Source organism: Crinia signifera, chromosome 19 (genome assembly GCF_055691185.1).
Source record: "Crinia signifera chromosome 19, ASM5569118v1, whole genome shotgun sequence".
NCBI lineage: Eukaryota > Metazoa > Chordata > Amphibia > Anura > Myobatrachidae > Crinia > Crinia signifera.
The window spans coordinates 63,830,715-63,853,878 of NC_139226.1; the positions used below are offsets into that span (position 1 = coordinate 63,830,715).

The window sequence follows — 23,164 nt, forward strand, 5'->3', positions numbered from 1 at the left end:
AGGGGCTACTTAGCCTCATTACCCTATGCATACGCCCCGCGTTTCATGGGCGTTCCCATGCAAACGCGGGGCGTATGCATGGTAATGAGGCCGTGACGCGTGGGTACGGGGCGGGCATCTGACATCGCCGGATGTCAGCTGCCCGCCCCCATACATGATTTCACACGGACAAGCGTCCGTGTGGTCTTGTGTTGCGGGACCTGGTGGAGCGTGCGGCCCTGCATTCGATGTTCGGCGACCATCGAATGCAGGGGCTGCTCCCAAGACGGAGGAGGCGTATCCCCGTCCAATTTCATGCGGATCTCCACATATCCGCGTACGGACGGCAGGTGGCGATCCGTATGGAAGGCGGGGATTCGCCTGCACGGTTGCGGCCGCATATTCTGATCGGGCCGCACCGATCAGAATAAGGCCCTAAGTCCCATGAGATGTTGCACAAGAGGTCAGAGGCGAAGAAGCTTATGCTGAGCTCTGATTGGTGGAGCTCATCACATGCTTTTCAGGCCCGATGAGGACAGCAGCAGCCTTGTTATGAGAGGGATTTTAATCAGGGGCAGTGCTGAGCCTATGAGGTCTCCTACAGAGCAAGGTACATTGGGACAAAAACAGGCTTTCCATGTGTTATATATATATATTTTCCCCCCTCCCCCTGCAGCTACCCATTGACAATTGATCCTTTAACCTGAGCCCCTTATGGGCACTTCCCCATTAGAGCTGTCAGATAATCAGCCGGTTGTACATTCTAGATCCCACAAGACATCTAATACCCTTGTACGTACTCTCCTGTGTCATTTTTCCTTATTCTTTCTGACCACCTCCAGTTGTAGACCACATATATTATGTACAACTCTCTGATAATCCAGATGCCCTGACTATCACGCTTACCAATGGTGTTTACATGTACTCACTCAACAACTTTGGAGTTTACATGTACTCGCCTATCACAATGTTCCTATCTTTGCTTTATAACATGTCCTTAAATTTGAACTATTTTCCTTGTTTATTTGAACTAGTCAGTGACATTATACATATGTATGATCTACGTATATGCAAGTTTTTGCTGCTAATATTGTCAATTGCTTCTATCTGTTATTTTAGCAACTCTATGGACTGTACGTGTATACAGCCTTTACTCTGTGTTCTGACAGTGCAATATTCTCTCGTGCAGTTTGCAGCCAATAATGACAAGAGGGAGAGGGGGCCCCCTGTCTAAAGTGATCCGGGCCCACCGAAGGCTTAATCCATCCCTGAAGATGTCTCTTGAACTTTTTATGCGCAACTTTCAAAAGTGTAAGCCAATTATTATAGGTGTGTTTACACAGGGTGCAATTAAACTTTCTGCAGTGTGTGTTCACATTATTCCAGAAACAATGATTTCATTATTTCCATGACACCTATTGCACTTTCTGTGACATTTGGCTATGTTAAATTCATGTGTCATCAAAACCATTTTAGATCCAGACATCCCTAAATAAACAGGCCAACAATCAGCTCTGTGTTAACTTTTATTGACATACAGAAGTTTGGTAACACTGTAGCATACAGTTTCAATGAGTAATGAGGCTTCAAAAAGAAAAGAGAATGAACTGTCTGTGCTGTGATTGCCGCATTGACGGAAGCTGCTCCAGTCCCCTGTTGTGCTCTGCAGACTGCTGATGGTTTGCCTGGTAGTAGAATAATCCTGCAATGATGGTCATCCACTAGAAAAATGACACAGGAGTCACAACAAGCCACACTGGATATAGGGCATAATTAAGACTTGATCGCAAGGCAAGATTGTTCTCAAAATGGGCAGAATCAAGTGCGCTGCAGGTGGGGCAAATGCAACATGTGCAGAGAGAGTTAGATTTGGGTGGAGTGTGTTCAAACTAAAATCTAAAGTGTAGTGTAAAAATAAAGCAGTGAGTATACTATTTACCCTGCACAGGAACAAAATAAATCTCCCATATCTGACTCTGCACATGTCAGGGTTGCCTACTTATAAGCTGTCCTTGAATGACAGCTAGCTAGAAAAAGCAGGGGACGGCGGCCATGACAAGAATGTGGCAGAGCTGGAGGCGAGTTACCAGTGAAATTTGTTTGGGGGCGTGGCCATTGAGGTAGCATCATTGTGGCCATGTGCTCCGCTGTGAAAAGTTGGTATTACACGCATTTCACAGTGGGGAAAGGGGCCACGATCAGGTTCCCACAGACTCCCCACCCAGGGGGGATTGTGGGGGGCTGTGGGGATTGCGGGGGATTGCCCACCTTCCCGGAGGGTTGGGAGGCAGACCTGATTTTGAGATGCTCCCGGCCATTCTGGGAGGGAAGGCAAGCATGGCACATTTTATATCTGCCGACCTAAAGTGCAACATGGTTTTCTCCATTTTGAGATTTTTTTTTTAAATTAGGCCCTTAGCACAAGCACCAGGATAAACTCTTTCTTTAACTAAACATATAGCATTTAATGAACATGTGCATTTCCTATGTCAGTATAGCATTAAGGGCCTTATTCTAGTTCACGCTTTCTGACAAAATCCTTCTTAGATGGACAAAACCATGTGCACTGCAGGGGGGCAGATGTAAAATGTGCAGAGAGAATTAGATTTAGGTGAGTTATTTTGTTTCTGTGCAGGGTAAATACTGGCTGCTTTATTTTTACACTGGAATTTAGATCTCACTTTGAAGTAAAACCCCACCCAAATCTAATTCTCTCTGCACATTTTACATCTGCCCAACCTGTAGTGCACATGGTTTTATCCATCTAAGAAGGATTTTGTCAGAATGAATGAATTAGAATAAGGCCCTAAGTGATCTATACCAATGATAACCCACTTCTAGGTTCCCTACATTACTGTATTTTTTTTTACACCTTTCTAAGTAACTGTGCTGGATTCACCTGGTGATATATTACCACTTGGGAGCATACTTTCCTACTTTCCCACAAGTTATGGGAGACTTCAGATTTTTCTCTTTGTCTCCAACATCCCAACAAGAGTAATCAGATTACAGCCTAGTCAGTGGGCAGAATGGAGAGATAATCACAGGATTTGCAAAACCGTATGAAGGGGGTTTGGCTAAAATGACACAGACCATGAAGTTTTTGCCCCACTTCCTCACTATGGCCCTTATTCTGATCGGTGCGGCCGGATCCGAATATGCGGCCAGGATCGTGCGTGCGAAACCCCGCCTTCCATATGGATCGCCAACTCCGTCCGTATGCGGTAACAAGCTGGCCGAACGGACCGCACGTGTATTTTTCATGGAATACGCCTCCTCCATCTCAGGGAACCTCCCCCATCATTCGATGGTCGCAGACCATCGAATGCAGGACCGAGTGGTCCACCAGCTCCCGCAACCTCAGACCACACAGACATTTTTCCATGCAAAAGCAGGGATCTGGGCGGGCAGCTGACATCCGGCGATGTCATATGTCCGCCCCCTACACGAGCGTCACGGCCGCATTAACATACGTACGCCCAGCGTTTGCATGGGAACGCCCATGAAACGCGGGGCGTATGCATATGGTAATGAGCCCAAATAGCCCTTCACGCCCCTCTCCACCCCCTGGTCGGAGTGTTCACATTTCATGCGGGATTTGGCCATACGCCCTGCTCGCACATGCGCAGAGACGCCTCTGCACATGCGCAGACACAAAACATCGGCGGCACGAACGCACGCGGACATTACCGCACCAACCAGAATAAGGGCCTATGAGCCTATTTACACAAGAGCCCAGCCAATCCCCAGCAGCATCTCCTCTCCGAGCATCTCCCAGAAAGGAGACAAAATAAATATGGTAAGTATGCTTGGGAGGGGTTTTACATAATGCATACTTTTACTTGCCTATTTATGCCTTCCAGCACCTACACTGATTACTGTGTTTTTGCTTCTAGAAATATGCCCCTGGCTGAAATGTAGTCTTGTGAGGTCTCTAACTTGTATAATAAACTTAATTCAGACCTGATCGCAAAGCACCTTTTTTCTCAAATGGACAAAATTATGTTGCACTGCCAGGGCAGGTGAGAGGGGGGTCAAAGGGGACACTCGTACTGGGCCCCGACCAGTTGAGGGGCCCCAAGGCTTTGAGGGACTCAGGGTCTGTAAGCATGGCTGCCTAATCACCTGTCTGGCTAACCATACTAATGAGTTTAGTGACATCATGCAACACACCATACCACACAACTCACAATGCTGTGCCCTACCATCTGCCCTTCCCTATTATATTGCTTATCCGTTAATTATCCATTTTTTCTAATTATCCTTTTTTTCTAATAATAAAAAAAATACATTCAATATGCAATTTAGGGGTAGATTTATTATCAGTGGCGTGCGGTTCGTTATGGGCACAGGTTCGCTTCACCACTATATTGTGGTGAAGTGAACCTGTTTTGCGCTAGAATGTATGAACACTTATGTTATGGGAGTGCGTTATCCCCTCCTACTGGGGAGACGCTTCCTCCCATAACGAATGGTGCGTTGCTGTCCGGCGGCGTCTTCTGCGCATGCGCCGGATACCTTTGTCTCGCGATGTGTACCCGGCGCATGCGCAGTTTTCCGCTGGCTGAAATTCAAACTGCGCATGCGCCGGGTAATGTTCGCCGGGGATGTTGTGTATCCCGGCACATGCGCAGTTTGAATTTGAAGACGCCGGAGACCAGCCAGCGGCACTGACTATGAAGCAGGAGACCCGCAGGGCCAGAAGAAGATGGCGATCCGGGACGGGGCTCCATAAAGAACGAAGCCCCACATTGCCGGATCATACATCAGGTAAGTATGCTGCGCCCTGTACTAAACATAGTACATGCGCAATGTTACCGACCCTGCAACGCTGCCGATATTGTACCCGCACAGCGGATATGATAACTGAGGGGAAGCGCTATCCCCTGCTTTAGTGCACGGGGATAGCGCAGAAACCCCATAGGGCACCTTGATAGATCTACCCCTTAATAACAATCCGCATTCGGTGTTGGGGGGCCCAGAGATATCAGTGTTCCGGGTCCAAAGATTTCTGTTGCCGGCCCTGTGCACTGCAGGTGGGGCAGATGCAACGTGCAGAGAGCGTTAGATTTGGGTGAAGTGTGTTCAAACTAGAGTTAGATTTGGGTGAGTTATTTTGTTTATGTGCAGGGTAAATCCTGGCTGCTTTATTTTTAAACTGCAGTTTAGATTTCAGTTTGAACACACCCCACCCAGATCCAACTCTCTCTCTGCAGGAAACCGCTGCTTATTCTGAAATGCATCATTGTTTTTTCCATTTGACATAAAAAAAGGTGAATTTGAAAAACCAAGTCTATGTGAACTACATAAACCACAATGCATAGCCAGCTCAGGCTCAATGGATGAAATAAACATGTTTTATTTAAGCATTTATAAGGTCTATCTGCTATAACATGAAGACATTTAAATATATCAAATAAAGGTCATACACACGGGTTGACTTCAGCCCTGTGCTGAGTAAACTAGTCAAGCACAGATTGCCCAGCACACATTGCTGAAACACATCAGGGTTGCCTACCCTCCCGGAATGGCCCGGTGGATCCTGAAAATCGGGCCCTCCTCCCGGCCCCCCGGAAAGGTGGGCAACCCTCCTGGATTCTGGGGGACCCCCATGCAACCCCGATTGTGGCGTCTTCCCCCTGACCTTTGCATTTAAATGCCGCAATCTGCGGGTCCCAGAGGAGGGGGCGGAGCTAAAATGCCACAATCGCGTAATTTTAGCCTCACCCTCTCCACGGAGATCCGTGAATTGGGTTATTTTACAGCCTGGGGCGGAGCTTAATGACGGCATGCTCAAGCCCCACCCCCAAACTACAGCTGGAAGTCTCTTCTCCCGGATTCTCCATGCACTTGGGAATCCCACATCATCCGGTGAATAGATGCTGTGCGCATGCGCACAGCATCTGTTCCCGCAGCAGAGAGGCTGATCTAGCCAGTTCGCTTAGAAATAGGGCTGAAATCACCCCGTGTGTATAGGCCGTAGGAATCACATTAGACAACATTTATTGTAAATCTGTGACTGTAGTAAAGAAGCAGATTGGTGTTTACATGAAAGATGCATGTTACTATCATAATGAAGCACTTATTTGCCCACATCTACAATACACAATACAGCAGTAACACAAGTGACATAGAAATAAGCAGCGTGGAGAAGAGACTGTTCTCTGTGTTTCTTTGTGGCTACAATATAGAAGACTAGCGGGAGACTAGCGGGAGATCAGCGGGAGACACGGCGAAAAAATGCTTTGGGAATAAAAAACAGACAGAAATAAGGACATTTACTGTGCATTCTGTAAATATTTTTGGCACATGGCAGTGGAACAGTTCTTGCACATCTTATAAATTTCATATTCTAGTGTCTGGTCTGGTGTCTGGTGCAAACAATCACACACACAGTGCACATCCATTAGCACTGACCATGCATACTGCAATCCTGCTGCAACACTTCAACATCATACAACAGAATCTCTGTTCCTATGACTACACATATGAATTTCCAAATAACTGCTGTCTGTGACACAAGTTGGGTGTTACACATGTCTTCTTCTATCAGAGTGCCACACACTGTTCTTTGTGGTATTATCCACATGGAAGATAGACAGTAGACAGACAGTCAACAGGTCAACAACAAATGGTTGACATGTACTTGGGTTGACAGAGACAAAGGGTCAACATGCAAATGGTTGACACAAAAAAGGTTTACAAATAGTTATTCATGATTTTTGGGGATAGGGTTAGACCGGTCAAGCTGCTGGAGGGCACAGTTGGGTTAAGGTACGTGGTGGAGGGTTGGTGTTTGGTTGTGGAAAGAGACAGATAGGTTTAGGCACAAGGGAGATGAATAGGTTTAGGCACAAGGGAGAGGAATATGCACGAGGGAGAGGTATAGCGTTAGGCAAGAGGGAGAGACTGGGGTTAGACTGGTTAGGCTGCTGGAGGGGACAGTTAGAGTTTGGTACTTGGTGGAGGATTGGGGTTAGGCTGCAGAAAGAGACAGGGAATAAAGGACAGGGATAGGGTCAGGCACATGGGAGAGGGATAGGGTCAGGCACACGGGAGAGGGATAGGGTGAGGCACACGGAAGAGTGATAGGGTCAGGCACACGGAAGAGGGATAGGGTCAGCCACATGGGAGAGGGATAGGGTGAGGCACATGGGAGAGGGATAGGGTGAGGTGCACGGAAGAGGGATAGAGTCAGGCACAAGGGAGAGGGATAGGGTCAGCCACATGGGAGAGGGATAGTGTCAGGCAAACGGGAGAGGGATAGGGTCAGGCACAGGGGCAAACGCAGGATTTTTTAAAGGGGGTATCCAGAGGGGCGGAGCAAAGCACGTAGATGGACACTTAGGTGACCCAGTATATGCTGGGTCAGTTAAAGTATTATAGATAGACCAAATGTATATAAGTAATAATAATATTATATATATATATATATATATATATATATATAGATGAACAAAGAGAGGGTACAGAGTGCGCTTATGGTATACTAATATGCATATCATATAAAATATATTTATTTATAACAGGTTTTACCTTTATAATATTTTGTATACAAAAGATAAAAACAAACAAATACAATTCAGTTCGTATCCTGTATGTGGTTCATTGATCACATGTGATCAAAACATATGAATCTGGCCCAACACGTTTTGTCAGCTAGGTGACTTCATCAGGGGCGAATAGTAGTTTCAAATTGAATGATACTAGTAAGATGTCAATATGGATGTAACCATAAGGGTAGGTAGGAGCATCTCCTTCTTAGGAGTTAGTTAAACAAGAATCCAATATGAAATTCAAAACAGATCGATGATCATCAAAACAATGAATTCCTTCATACAATCAGGAACAGATTAAACAGCCCAGCGGTAGGTTCTTAAAGGTTCAGACAACCACAAGGGAATAATGGTCCCAGGTAGGTGTGTTAGCTCTGAAGTCCAAAGCTGGAAACTATACACACATATATACATACATATATATACATACAGGGGCGTCAACAGCAGTGTAGACCCCTGGGCATAGCAATGTATTCGGGCCCCTACCCATCCTCCAGCGGTAGGGGTGGGGGAAGCTTTGATGTCCCGCGTGTGGTAGGGGGTATTTTATCAACCGCTCAGCATGTAGGGCTTGGATCAGTAATTTCCACTAATTACCCCTTTACTGCACAGATGGTGGGAGATGGGGTGGGAGAAGGTGGCATTGGGCTGAATGAAGGGGCCCTGATACATAACTTCCAGGGTGGAAGGGTGCAGAGGAGGGGTGAATAGTGGAGTGGGCTTATTATTCATAATTTTCTGGTGGGAGGACAGCTTGCTTGACTGCAGATATCTCCAGTTCCCGGAAATAGATTTCTTAGATTTTAATGGAAACTAGAGAATCCCACCTACCAAATGGTGCTGGGGACTAGGGGATCAGAGTTCAGCAGGCAGAGCAATCTGCCAACGAGTAAAAAAAAACTACATAACAGGTGTGTGGAGCTGGAGCAGTAACCAGCTGCTGGAAGGCTGATATCTCTGGTTCTGGGAAAAGTGAAGACGAGCTACTAGTTTCCTTCAAAGGGGGAGAGTCCCAGCTCTTGGAATATATCCTCAGAAAAACTGTAAGTCAGACAGAACCTTAAATATCTGTCTGGGAAGAGCAATTAACAGGCTTGGATGGGGACCACTGCTTTGAAGTCAGATATCTCCGGTTCCCAAGGGCCGATTTTTAAAATTCTTATACCCATGGAAAGAGGGGACCCTCAGCTTTTAGTCTCGGACCCTTAGGCTCCTGGGGGGGTTTCTGGGAACTCAGAAACCCCCCCTGCGTGCGCTACTGAGGCACACGGGAGAGGGATATGGTCAAGCACATGGGAGAGGGATAGGATGAGGCACATGGGAGAGGGATAGGGTAAGACACATGGGAGAGGGATAGGGTCAGACATACCGGAGAGGGTTAGATACATGGGAGAGGGTTAGGCCCGAGTGATAGGGTTAGGCATGAGGGGGGGGGGGGGGTATGGTTAGGCACAAGGGAAAGGGCTAAGGTTAGGCTGAGTAAGGCAATACATAGAATAAAAATATTAAGGACCCTATATTGAATATATACATTTTGAAGCCGATTGATACCACATTCACAATATTAATTTCTCTATTAATATAGTATGTTGTTTCATTTTACCGAATGGGTATGGATTTTGAATTCTGTAGACCATATAGACTGATTGCAGTTTTCTTATACCACCCAGACATGCCCTGATGAAGTCGCAAGATGAAATGTGTTAGGTATTGACGTGAACAGTGACAAAACTCTTATTGTGGTTATCTATGTGAACAACTACAATGGTCATAAAATCTGCATTGTACTCCTCTACGATTATGAAACATACTACTACTGATGTTACAGAACTATTGATTCATATTTTATTGAATTTTATTTAATTCTTATTGTGAATAGCAATACTAAACCATTGTGTCTATGTAATACCCCTGGTTTGTGGCATCCCAGTGTGCACACTTTGACAGACAGGTCCGCAGCAGGGGGCGGGACAAGGAGCCCACATTGGCACAAGAAAAAGGAAGTGACACAGGACCTGTAGAGGGGAAGCAGGAACTGTCAGGCAGCGTGAGGAGAAAGGAGAGCGGCAGCAGCAGCACGGGAAGGAGACAGGTGTGCAGTGCCGCATGTCTGAAGGGGCAGAAGGAGGTCACCCTCAGGGCCGGACGAAAAGTGCCGGTACAGAGCAGTTGATGTTGCAAAGTATTTACCATATTTATAGTGGTAGAATACCCGAACTTGGTGACCGTGCCGTGACGTCCCTAGCATCTGTATTGTCACAATCCCAGAGAGGTCTTTGAGGCCGGGAGTCAAGAGGCATTGTCACAAACCGTTGGGTCTATGGTCATAAGTATTAAGTTACGCCACGCCATATTGTTTACATTGATGGATAATCTTTGCATTTTCAGAAAGCAAGTATTATATGTCTGTTTGCACTTGAACTCTGTTCACCCCCGTGACAAATAAAGAAACCGTTTTACTTCATCTGGTGGTCCATCTTTCATCCGAAGCACCTATCTTCCCCCTGAGAAAAGAATCCTAGTGACTCCGGCCGGGACACTACATCAATTGGCGTCATACCGAACAGGATCCAGGCTAAGGAGAGAGAGGCTCGGGGCCACATGACATATGTTAGACAAGGTGAAAATAAGGGATTAAAATCACATATACTTATAACAAAACAACATGTAATGTGTATGGGGGTAAAGTAAGAAAAGATTGTGCAAGGAATAGCATTTAAAAATACAGAGCCTTTGTCATGCCATGTATTTTTCTCAACTGAGAATTAAAACACTGGTTATACAATGTATATAGAGCCCAGACTTTTGTTTATCTTTTGCCTTGATTGCAATATAATATGTTACAATTTTACAGAGACCTGGTCTAGTGACAAGTCTGTGTTTGTTGGTAGTAGAGATTATGGGTATTTTACTTTCAGCGTGCACTTTATCATGGTACCCATCCACTTACATCCTATGCCTTTCTTTCCAGGCTTGTGGATAGTTAATTCACCTATGTAGTTCTATGTCCCTAAATTCGGAATTCTTTGTCTGCATTTACAATCAGGTAATTCTAACAGGTCTCTGATAACATCCTAGATCAGACATTAAACATTAGTTAATCATATTAGGGCAAAATTTGCAATTAGCGGCATTAACGGTGTCTCTGAAAGGTCCACACATTACATGTTGTTTTGTTATTAGTATATGTGATTTAACCCCTTATTTTCACATTGTCTAACATATGTCATGTGGCCCCGAGTTTCAGCACAATAAAAAAAAAACACAAGGGATGTGCATCCAATCCTGCAACCGCTTCTTTTATTCTACTCCATTGTATTCCAATGGTTGTTGTGATAGCACCCCCACTATACAAATAATAAGGTGGAACATACCCAAACATATGGGATAAAATCAATCATAAAGAGTGCAGACTTGCTTTTCCTCACCCCCTAAGGAGAGAGAGGCCCAAGAGTGAAAGATGGAGCAACAACAAGTGATACCACTGGCACTGGTAATGGCACCCAACGGCGATCAACAAGAACCACCTGTAAGAATAACCAATGCCTCCATAACATTGCTATATTACTTCGGAGCCCCGTGGCTCAAGACCTACCGTGGAGACGAAGGCAAAACCCCAAGAACCACTTTCAGGGGGTTCGAAGACAAGATCAAATCCATGTTTAGACCGTATGTGCCCAGCGAACAGCAGAAGATTGATATCCTAGTAGAGCAATTAACGGGTTCAAAAGAGGTGTTGTCATGGCCCTCCGAAATGAAAAACAATGCGAAAATGGTCCTGAAGAAGCTATCCACCACGTTCGAAATGAAAATGCGCCCAGAACTCAAGATGGCACTGTACTCATGGACCCAACGCCTCGGATTCAGGCTCGAATTGATGATGGTTGTGCGGGCTCGGATCTGGGAAATCCGGAAATCCGAGCCCGCACATCTCTATTAATAATATAGTCCGTATACACTAAACTATATGCACAAAAAGATTGTTAACTATAATGTTATTGTGTATATAATTTAAAAAAGTTGTCTGATGTGTTCCCAGCTTTAGAGAGTAACCATCAGACTCCTCACACAAATAAATATTCCGCATTCTACCGAGCTTTGATTAACTAAAGCTGGGTACATACTAGCCATTGTGTTTTTCTGGCAATATTGTCAGTGACGAGGTCCCAGCATCGGCAAGTGCATACACAATTCTGGTGGAGAGGTAGCGACGGTGGGTGGGGGAGGGGGGGGGGGCGCAACAAGGGGAGTGGCGGCCATGCTGCAGCTTGGTCCTTGTTAACAAGGTCCTTCCTCGTCTGAACTGGTCAGTAGAGGAAGGGAGTAGTTAATGAGGTACTGGAGCAAGCATTCTTAACATTGTTAAGTGTAAGGGGCTTGAGGAGAACAATCACAATAATTCCACCTTTATACTGTATATGCTGTTGGCATTATATAGCAGCCCAAATGTGGAAAGCCTCACTAATTCTAATAGGAGTTTCATTCTAGCAAGAGAAACATTCCACAATAATTATTATACTGCCAAAAACAATGATTATTTTGGGAACCTGGATCTTTTCAGAAAACTAACAGTACTGTAAAAATTCTACTAATGTTTCTAATTAAATTTCCATTTAAACCACACCTACACATGGATTTTTACAAATGTGTAACTTATTACAATACTTCCAAATTTTGTCACAACATCATGTTTTTAGGATGCTGGTTAGTATTTACACAAACTCTTCAATGCTTTTATAGACTGTGACACCAACAGCAAGGCTGATACAGAGTTGCATGCAAGTCCATTTTGCAGACCGATTCTGGGATATTTTCTGTAGCTACATTATGCCGCATCTGAAAACAATTCCTAGTTGTACGCATCAAACATACAGCTCCATATTGGGTTGGTTTAGGGCCGGGGTGGCCAAACCTGTCATTAAGATCTTCCAACAGTTCATGTTTTATAGATAACCTATGGAACTTTAAAATGTGTAAGTTAGGAATGAATGCAGCATGTTTGAAAATGTGACAGTTAGTAATGACTACAGCTGTGCACCAGCTAGGTGATCTGGGGAATGTGACAGTTAGTAATGACTACAGCTGTGCAGCAGCTAGGTGATTTGGAAAACGTGGACCGTTGGTACATGAGAATACAACGACCCTTGTGTAGAGTCTTCGGTCATAATTCTATATAATGTATTAGTAATGTAAGCATGTCCAATGGTAAGAATTTAATAAGAATGACATCACAATCATGTATAAGAATTATTTTTGACTGTTTGCTGCTAAGATGTGTCTCTATAGCTATTTCAGATAATAAAGACAGATATTTTAGTAATCATCATCAACACTAAAGCATCCAGATTCGCTTTAGGAATTGTTCTATATATCAGTTGTCTAGAGATTGAAACATTCCTTTCTAGAGAGCCAAAGCACTTTGCTACATCCACATGTTTTCGCTGATCTATAATATTCAAGCCCATGCCTTTTATTTTAGCAATAGCTGAGGTTTGGTTGTGCAATTAGCATTACTTGAACTTTATCCTTCTATTGATTAAACTTGCTCTTCCAACAGACCCAGGATGTGTCTCTCGTGGATGTTTGTAATTTTGAACATTTTCAAACACTTAGTTAGGCATCCCAGATCATTTGTCATATGTCTGTGACATCCAGTGGAAGACCCAGAACACGCTTCCGGGGTCAAAGGTCTGCCCAGTGTACAACAACTTGACATCATATAGAGGTCCTGCCCACTACCATAGGCATCCCAGACAATTTGCCATCCATCTTTGAAGCATCCTTCTATGAAGATCTCATCCAAATCTGTTCAGCAGAAGGCCCTAAACATGCTCCCCATAGAAACATAGAATTTGATGGCAGATAAGAACCACTTTGGCCCATCTAGTCTGCCCCTTTTTAAATGTTACCTCAAACCATATTTGATCCTTATGGTGTGCCCATGGTGTGCCCGGCATACACCTCTATGTGGTTGGCTCCCGGATTTGATCAAATTTTTTTCTTAAAGCAGATGTCCTCTACCCCCTCTATGTTATGCAACTTTATCTTGCTTCCCTGACCCACTTTGTGTAGTGGCGGGACCCCTTTTATCACCTGGTACCCACAACGGGGCGTGGATTGGGGGTTTTAGTGGCCATAACCCTAATCTGGACCCAATCAAGCCACCTTGCATTGGTTTACTTCAAATCGGTCCTACAGTGTTGTAATGCATACCAGACAAACAAACAGACAAATAACAGATGACAAATATGTAACAAATGTGCATTGGTGCCACTCTGACATTTTTTATCCACATTAGCCAAAAGATCACACATTGCCTTGGAGAAGTAACTGCTGAAGCGTTTGTATATAATACTCACTTTTTAGCCACAGGGATGTTTACTGGGGAACTAAAAAGGAGAAATAAAATAAAAGGATTAAACAGCTGTGTTTAATAATCTTTGTTTTGAACTAAGTCAGTCATGCTTAGGAGCAGAAAAGAAAATATGTAACCAGCAATATACCAGGTCCTGAATTTCTTTAAACTCACAGCTCATAACATTTGCTTTTATAGCTGTGTTACTGTTTAAAAACCATCATGCTGATTTATTTATTTTTCAATATAAACACTGGAGAGATATTCTGTAGAAGAGATGAAAACAGCATTTGTGTCTTATCCAATGATTATTTTCAGTTCCTCATTATTAAAACTATAGCAACATAATTATCTACTACGTACACTTCTTAAAATGATGATAACTAAAAAGTGTATGTATTATAGCCAACTCCACAAATATTTGTTCTAGACTGCCTGGATGTCCTAGATACTCCATAATATCATTATATAAAAACCCCACTGACTCCCGTGAAGAGTAATCTGTCCTTCTATATCTCAACCACTTCCATAAAAGTTTGGTTGGGACTAGGGTGGCCAATCCCAGGGGATTTTTTTCAATTCTGGGATTCAGGATTGAAAAATGCTCAATCCCAGGATTCCCAAAATACCTGGGATTGAGCCACACTAATATTTGAGCATTAGTTTAAATAAAATGCACCAACCACCCCTCCTCACATGAGCGGGCGGCACAGATGGGGGCAGTGCTGCTGGTAGATCAATGCATCCATGAGAGGTGTGGCTGGCAGGTTACACAGTGTGACCTCTGACCACATCACACTATGCAGAGCCGTACATCTGGGCACGGGAGCAGCCTGGCGCATGTGCAGGCTAATCCTAGAATTGTGGGGTTGGAAACTCCAATCCTGGGATTCGAATCCCGGCAATTTTTGTGCCATCCTGGGATTGGCCACTCTAGTTGGGCACATGCCGCAGATTGCTGATGTCCAGAGTCCAGCAGCAATACTTGAAGATGTTCCTCCAATTCATCCAAGTGGGTTACATTGCACTAGCAATGGCCTTAACCAAAGTAGTCTATGGACTACACATCGCACACCTTTTCGGGAGAGTGTTCCCAGGTAACAGCTACTGTTGTGACCACACATGTGCAGCAGGTAAAGTAAAGTTATCACTTTTGTTTGCACTTTGCTGTGATGGGCTCCTACCGGAGCACCTGTCCCTTATCTGTGAGAAAATTGTATTATTTTTACCCAGATAGCTGCATAGACTTTCAGCTCACTGGAGTGGCTGATTTTACTGGGGGGGGTTCAGGCTGCAGTTCTGCAGACAGTATGTAAAATACATGGGGGCGATGCCGGGGTGGCGGTGAAACGGGGGCGGTATCCTGTAGGTTTGTCTAGGGCGCCTAGATGCCTTGCACCGGCCCTGCCTGCCTTCCAGTATTCTCGCTAAAAAACTTGGTGACATGATTCTGCATCCCACATAAAGACATTTTTATAAACATTTTCATATTTAACAGATATTTTCTTTCAGCATTTATTTCTCATTAAGATCAAACAGAAGGAAATATTAGATGGGTTTTTCTAGAACTGATTTTTTTCATGTCTTTAAAGCATTTAGCAGGTCAATGAGTATTAAAGTAATTGCAGTACACTAAAGGGATCACATGCTGGAGTATTATGTGCATCACTGAACAAAAACCACTTAAATAGAAGATATCCGTAGCTACCACCAACCTCAGACACTCTTGATCACAGAAATTGGGCATTAGGCATCTGACTACTTATATTTAAGCAGCAATTCTATTAATCAAAAGTGTAATTTTTTTAACAATAAATCAATGTGACTGACCATAACAATAGCATTTATCATTTTGTCCTTATCAAACTGCTATTACCAATGTCAAAACCTGGAGTTTATAGTGTAAAGTGACTATAACAGCAACCAATTACATTGCACATGTTACTGTAAGACTTTGTACTGTAGAATTCCCCTCCTTGCTTTCCTGTGTCAATATGACATGCTGAGATCTGGAAATCTGTGGGGGAGACAGAAGGGTATATGTACCAAACCCTTTATGAGAGATAAAGTGGCAGGAGTAAAGTATCCATCTAGCTCTTAACTGTTTTGTTTTTCAGGGGAGCTGATTAGCTGGTACTTTTTCATTCTCCACTGTATCTCTCTGACATTAAATAGATCCCAGACATTCCACAGTAAAGAGAACAAGTGGAGAAGTTGCCCAAAGCAAAAATCAGCTTTAGCTATCATTTATTAAGAACATTCTATAAAATGATAGGTAAGAACTAATAGGTTTCTATAGTTTTTGTAATCTTGCGAGCAGGGCCCTCCAACCGCTGTGTCGGGTTGTTACTACCCAGTTTGGTTTATCACTGTTTCCAGTTGTAAAGCGCAACAGAATATTCTGCGCTATATAATAAACTGTAAATAAATAAATAGGTTGGTATGTTTTCACCTTTTTAGAAGGTTTGGTCCATCCCCCCTGCATCATGTGGTTTGCAGCCATACTTTATATCCTCTATATATAGACTTTTTAAAAGAAATTTTTTAGAAATGTAAAAAAGTCGATTACTTTGTCGTCGGACAGCTATAAAAAAAAAATTAGATGCGTGGTAAACTGCTCTTGCTATTTAAAGAAAAGAAAAATGTAAAAAATTTTTTTTTTTTGCTAAAAACTTACTGGGGACATCTGTACCAGCACTACTGAGGACATAATATGTAACTGGCACTAAATACTGTATGTGCAAGACAATGATTGCTTGGCATTCAAATTCAGGGGTACTATCCCAAAAATACGGCAATTCGTAGTCGTATTGATGTGCTATCAATTCCCGTATTTTCGGGATAGTAAATGTAAAAAATAAGTGTATTCCTGGATACAAATACACCTATTTTTTACACATTTCCTTTAGTAAATTTCCCCCTTTATCACTTCACCGAGCTTAATAAATCTGCCCCTCAGTAGATGAGATTGTACACAAACTTTGTTTCATGTTTTGAAACCTTGTTTATGCACAAATAAAATATATTTGTGTTAATTTCATGTGTTTGATGTGTTTGTACAACATAAATGCAAGATACCACAAGATACATCATTGAAATATAAAAATATTCTGAAATACGGAATAATCTGTTATCCAAAATTCTCCTGGTCCCGAGAATTTTGGATAAGGGATACTCAACCTGTACTGACTTGAAGTTATTTCTGTAGTTTGCAATAATGGCCACAAGATGGCACAACTTCCTTAAATATATAACTACTGTAGACATGTTTTCTATGTAATGCTGTGTACACACAGGGTAATATGATTGCTGGAGATATATTGCTAGCAATATATCACCAGCAATCATATTGCTCAGTGTCTCCTTTTCATCAGCGATGAAAAGGAGACACTTCTACAGGGGGTACAGAGACAAGTCAGAAACGAAGGCAGGAGGGAGGGAGGGAGAAGCGGCACGGGGCGGGGGGGGTGGGGCAGCTTGCATTGTATGGATCAGCCTTCCCCGTGACGTATGCTGGGGGCGGGGTGTATCGGGTACACACTGCCGCCGGGGTTATTTATTATACAGTCAGACATGGCCCCCGTACGTTCCGCCGCTGTGTATGTGTCACGGGGAAGAGGCAGCAGCGCTGATCTCTCCGGCGCTGACATCCTGCTCAGCGCCGGGGGAAGTCGCTGGTTGCAGGAGCATGCTCCTGCGACCAGCGACCATTAGGGAGTACATACGGGAGCGCGCAGCTGGCGATTTATCGCCAGCAGCACTCCAAATCCCTGGCAATATGGTCGCTCAGCGACCATATTCCCAGCGATTTCACCCAATATTGCCCCCGTGTGAACACACCATTAGGTTCTTCAAGCCTGCTACAAGCAATTTACATAATAATAATTTATTTATTTATTTATTTAGTTTGGCCTGAATAAAATAAAATAAACGAGAATGTAGTGATTTACAGTACAAATGCAAATCAGGACATAGTAAATAAAAGTAAAAACAAGTAAAAACTAACCCTGTTGGCGAGCCGGCGCTCAATCTGACTGGGACGCGCAGGCGTCCCACATGCACGCAGGTCCCATTTACCGTGCGGGCTGGGACACGAACCCCGCCCGTCTCCGCTTCAGGAAGATGGGCAGGGTTAGGGGGGGAATCAGGGAGGTGGGGGGCGGCGTTGGGAACTTTTCGGCAGGGACCTGGGGGAGCTCCAGTTGACGGGGATGCATGCGCATCTCATGCGTGCGCATCCCCTTCCGGCGGGGCTTGCTGGGACTGGCGATCCGACCACCAGCCCCTGCAAAGATCCAACTATACATGTGTAAACAGTTTGGAATTATTCTAGACTCACCACAAAACAGAAATATTTTGTGTTGAGTCTGGAATGATTCCAAACTGTCTGAATATTTATTTGGTAGATATCAGATATCCTATACTTGGTAGTATATCAATCTTAAAAACAGTAAATTCATGATTTCATGTACTTGGCTGTGCTAAAATGAAAAAAAAAAGCCCTAATCTCATACTGAAATACAAGATTGTAAACTCTAAGAGGCCCATTCATTATTATTATTATTATTATTATATGGGCACAATGTTAGCATTCAGGATTGCATTGCAATCATACTTGCCTACTTTGAGTGTCTCCTCTCTGGTAGGTTTTTTGGGGGTCAGTGCTTCCCGGCATTAAGCCCTGCCCATTTCCTGAAATTGATGTGATTTGCTGATGCGTGGGGACCCGCTAAATGCTGGAGGCTTTACCAACCTTCTGGGGGCCAGGAGGGGTACCCAATTTTAGGGACCCTCCATGCCATTCTGTGAGGTTAGGTAAGTATGATTGCAATATACATTTATACCAGGTGAATATATAAGCGAGTACTCATAGAGACACCCGTTCTTGTGATGTCTCAGTGTGCTGCTGTCTCCTGTGCATGCAGCTGTCATTTCCAGTGATGGATCTGGGGGAACCCTCTCACTGCTTAGAATCCCATACAGTTATGTGACTTCTCAGAGGGAGAAGTCACCTAATAATTCCCGTGAACTACTCGGGAGGCTCCCTGGTGGCAGGATCGCATGCGGTATATAGCATGCGGTCCTTTATTTTTTAATTTATGAACAGTTTCTTATATAGCGCATATATATATTCCGCAGCGCTTTAGCATGCAATATTACATGCAATCCCATTGCTCGCTGCCGGGAGGCTGCCCATGTTGCAGGTCGGACCTGCAAGCAGGTACGATCTGATGTGCACAGGGCCAAGCCTCAGATTGGATCAGATGACAAACACATCTGATTTGGCCACTTTTCACCCATACAAAGTGTATGGCCAGCTTTAGATTGTGATTTGTAGCCCATAAGCTACAGTGGGCTACTGCCATATTCAGTTGGTGTTAGCTTCACTTTCCAAAAGTTGGTATATCTGCCACTGTATCCCCCACTGAAATCTATGGGGGTTGTGGGTAGATATAGATATTACTGTATTTAATGCCACTTTTCAAATAAATGTTTGGCTTTTGTGTGCGGGCGGCAAAGACTGAATGGGTTAATGCATGACATTTCAGCAGAGGAGTGGGGTAATTAAAGTAAATTTACCAGAGGAGTGGGTTAGTATTAGGTTCAGCTGAAAGTCATTTTGGTGCGGTGCGTACTGATTGCCCCATAGAACCCGGTGTAGATGAACAACTGCCCTCCGAGACATGAAAGCTACTTGTTTGCACTGAAGATTTGGGGTGTGTAGGGTCGCAGCCGCTCGGTGACTGCAGAGCGGTCCGAGTGCACGCCTACCACTTATCGAGCACACCCATGATGACGCCCCGATTTACGCCCAGTTTTGCCCACTTTTAAACCGTGCCCATAGATACGCCCACAGTGTGGTCCATCAGTCCGACAGTATTCGGTGGACATTTTTTCTGTGTAGCGAGTGCAGACAGCCGCCATTGCACATGCGTAGGCTACGCACACGCACTCAGCAGGAATACGCAATCCGAATGAATGTGTACCTGTCCAAGTCAATCAAAATAAGACCCAGTGTATATGCACTGAGAGTTTTTCAGCCCAGCAATTTTCCCCATTATTGTTATCCATGCACGCTGGGCAAAAACGGGCAGATAGATAGAGCAGATATGCGAGTTACATTCAAGCAGAGTAAACAGGATAACAAATGTTGTGGCCAAATTCAGAATGAGGTGATTATTTCCAGTCTGCTTTGTATAAAGAGGAAAACATTTAAACATGATCACAACTTTCGGTACCTTCATTTGAGTTCTAATACATTTATTGAAGATACATTTTTATGGTCATAGTTAGCTGTTATTTTATACAGTATAACATTGTATAACAGGTATTTTACTTTTTATGGTCAATCAATATATAATGTAATGTAGTAAAATTAGATTTAATGCAAGCCAAAAAAAGTGTGTGGTGAAATCCTACCAAAGACATACAACTGGTAATGTGAATTTAAAACTGAATTTTAACTGTTGTCAACGCCTTTCTGCTCCACCCCAGAGCCCCTCCTCTTTGGGGGCTCAGCAGTCTGTTGTGAGAGGAAATGAAAAGCTACATTTTCTCTATAAGACAAATACTGCCCACATACATTTTTAAGTGCCAACATCAGATGTTTCTTTAACAGATTAAGGAGTGGGTTGGGATCGTTTGGTCGAATGCATTATGGTCGAATGTCATTACATCGAATCCATTAGGTCGAATTGCTAAAAGGTCGACATGATTCTAGGTCGACATGGGAAAAGGTCGAAATGATTCTTGGTCGAAAGGTCATTAGTTCGACAGGTCATTAGGTCGACAAGGTCATTAGTTCGACATTGTCTAGGTCAACATTCACAAAGTCGACATGGGGTTTTTCACTGTTTTTTTACCTGAATGTCAACACAGTCGACATGGACACAGTTTAAAGTGCACTGCTTCCCCTCGCATCGCTCGCTGCGCTCGCAATGCGTCGGGCACGGAGCCTCGCTACGCTCGGCACACTATTTTATTCTCCCACCACGCCCTAGTGGATGGTAGGGCATGAAATACCGCCTGTCGGCACATGTCGGCTCAAAAAACAGTGAAAAACCCCATGTCGACTTTGTGAATGTCGACCTAGACAATGTCGAACTAATGACCTTGTCGACCTAATGACCTGTCGAACTAATGACCTTTCGACCTAGAATCATTTCGACCTTTTCCCATGTCGACCTAGAATCATGTCGACCTTTTAGCAATTCGACCTAATGGATTCGATGTAATGACATTCGACCATAATGCATTCGACCAAATGACCGCATCCCGTATATCTATAATCATTCCTAACCATGCATTATTGGATACTTCTCTTAACTTTATAGATTTGCTGCGAAACTGACTCCTCCTAAGCAACCTCAATAATAACGGGATGCGGTCGTTTGCTCGGCCCAAGAAAGGTCGACACTCCTTAGGTTGACACTGGAAGGTCGATAGGAAGAAGGTCGACAAGGTCCTTAGGTCGACAATACAGAAGGTCAACACAGGTTTTTTTGATTTTTTCCCCGACTGCGGTTCCAGAGCAGGCGGTAGTTCATGCCCCACTATCCACTAGGGCATGGAGGGATAATAGAATAGTGTGCCGAGCGCAGCGAGCGATGTGAGGAGCTGCCGTACACTTATACGTTGTCCAGAGCTAGACTTCTAGATCCAGACACCTAAAAAAGACAAAAATATGTGTCGACCTTCCGCCAGTCCACCTAAGGACGCTGCCAACCTTCAGTCCCTGTCGACCTTATGCCTGTTGACTTTCCGGTGTCAACCTAAGGAGTGTCGACCTTTCTTCAGTCGACCTAACGATCCATACCCAATAACATGTTGTCTTACCTCTGACTTCCAGTTTGCAGTCAACCTCAGCTTCCCCCAAATCATTAATGGCTTTGCAGGTGTAGGTTCCACCATCAAAGGGGCTCGGCTTGCGGATATTCAGAGTGAGGACGCCTTGGTTATGCTTCATTAAGAATTTAGGGTCATCTCTTATTTCCATTTTATTCTTCATCCATATAACTCTAGGCTGTGAAATGAGGAACAGAAAATAATGAACTATATATTCTGCAAAATAACATATTATGATATATACAGTATATATAAATGATAGTCACTTTGGTTATTATGTAAGGGTCAAACAAATTTGGTAAATTCGGGAGGTGCTGACTTTCAGACATTATACAAGACCGACATACTTTCCAGCATCCTACGTGAATGACCTAATATACAGTAAATATGTATCCCCACAATGGAGAGCATTGTTTCTACCCCAGTTTTCATTTGTATGTCAACATTATTTATTACTGTTGTACAGACTTCTGGCCGATGAAGTCAAAGTGGTCATGGTGCTCATATGAACTATCACCACAAGGTTCCATGTACTGTAATTGTATATTTAATAATGTATTTAACATGTTTTACTTAGCTGCCCATACACTTATCCGATTTGGGCCTATTTCACCAGATCCCGATGGAGCGGGCACAGAAATCGGCTCAAAATGTGTTTGACATCCCATCCGACCCGATGCGTGGTCCCGTGCACATCGGGTGGCAGTTGCACACCTGCTGCAGTTTCAATCTGTCGGATCGGACCCATTAGCCGCACATCTCGGATGCTTTTTGGGTCCGATCAGTAGGTGTGTGTCAGCGGTATCTCCCAACGGGCCAGATGCCCTAAGCTTCAAAAGGGATAAAATGGAGAGTGATAAACAACTAGCCAATCAGCTCCTACCTGCCATGTCACAGACTGTGTTTGAAAAATGTCAGGTAGGAGCTGATTAGTTGGTTTTTTATCACTCTCCATTTTATCACTTTTGAAGCTTAGTGCATCTGGCCCAGTGTGTTTATTTCTACAATCAGTGTGTACAGAACAATAATGACACTGAACAAATGATATATGTTTAATGTGTTGGGTGGAACAGACAGGCCAAAACCAGTTGTTCTTTTCCAGTACGTCAATGGAAAACATAGGAAACTGTCATGCAGATTCATTGTCACATAAATAAAACAAGGTTTGAGTTATGAAAAGTCTGCATTAGCAAATAATATTTAGATTAAGGCCAGCTGTATTTTGGGAAGCCAATTATATATTATTTCTTTCTTTTTATAAATTATTACTGAACATAATTATTAAATTGCAGTAAAACTGTACAAAGCAACCATATAAATGTCACAGTATTCAAGGAATTGGCAATATTTCATAATAAACTCCATAATATTAAGTATATAAATGGATGCTCCTCATCTCCCAAGCCAAATGTAACTTGTAAGCATGATT

General features: G+C 43.6%; 1 protein-coding gene across 1 annotated transcript in view; it reads right to left on the reverse strand.

Annotated features, from left to right (window-relative positions):
* Positions 1 to 1,569: 1,569 nt before the first annotated feature.
* MYBPC2 (myosin binding protein C2) overlaps positions 1,570 to 23,164 on the reverse strand; it is a 98,429-nt gene continuing 76,834 nt past the window's right edge. The window contains exons 28-30 of the mRNA XM_083161506.1: positions 21,727 to 21,913; positions 13,895 to 13,924; positions 1,570 to 1,700 (exon numbers count right to left, since the gene is read on the reverse strand). Of these exons, the coding sequence (XP_083017632.1) occupies positions 13,914 to 13,924; positions 21,727 to 21,913 (198 nt within the window). The 3' untranslated portion in view covers positions 1,570 to 1,700; positions 13,895 to 13,913. The remainder of the gene's footprint in view (positions 1,701 to 13,894; positions 13,925 to 21,726; positions 21,914 to 23,164) is intronic.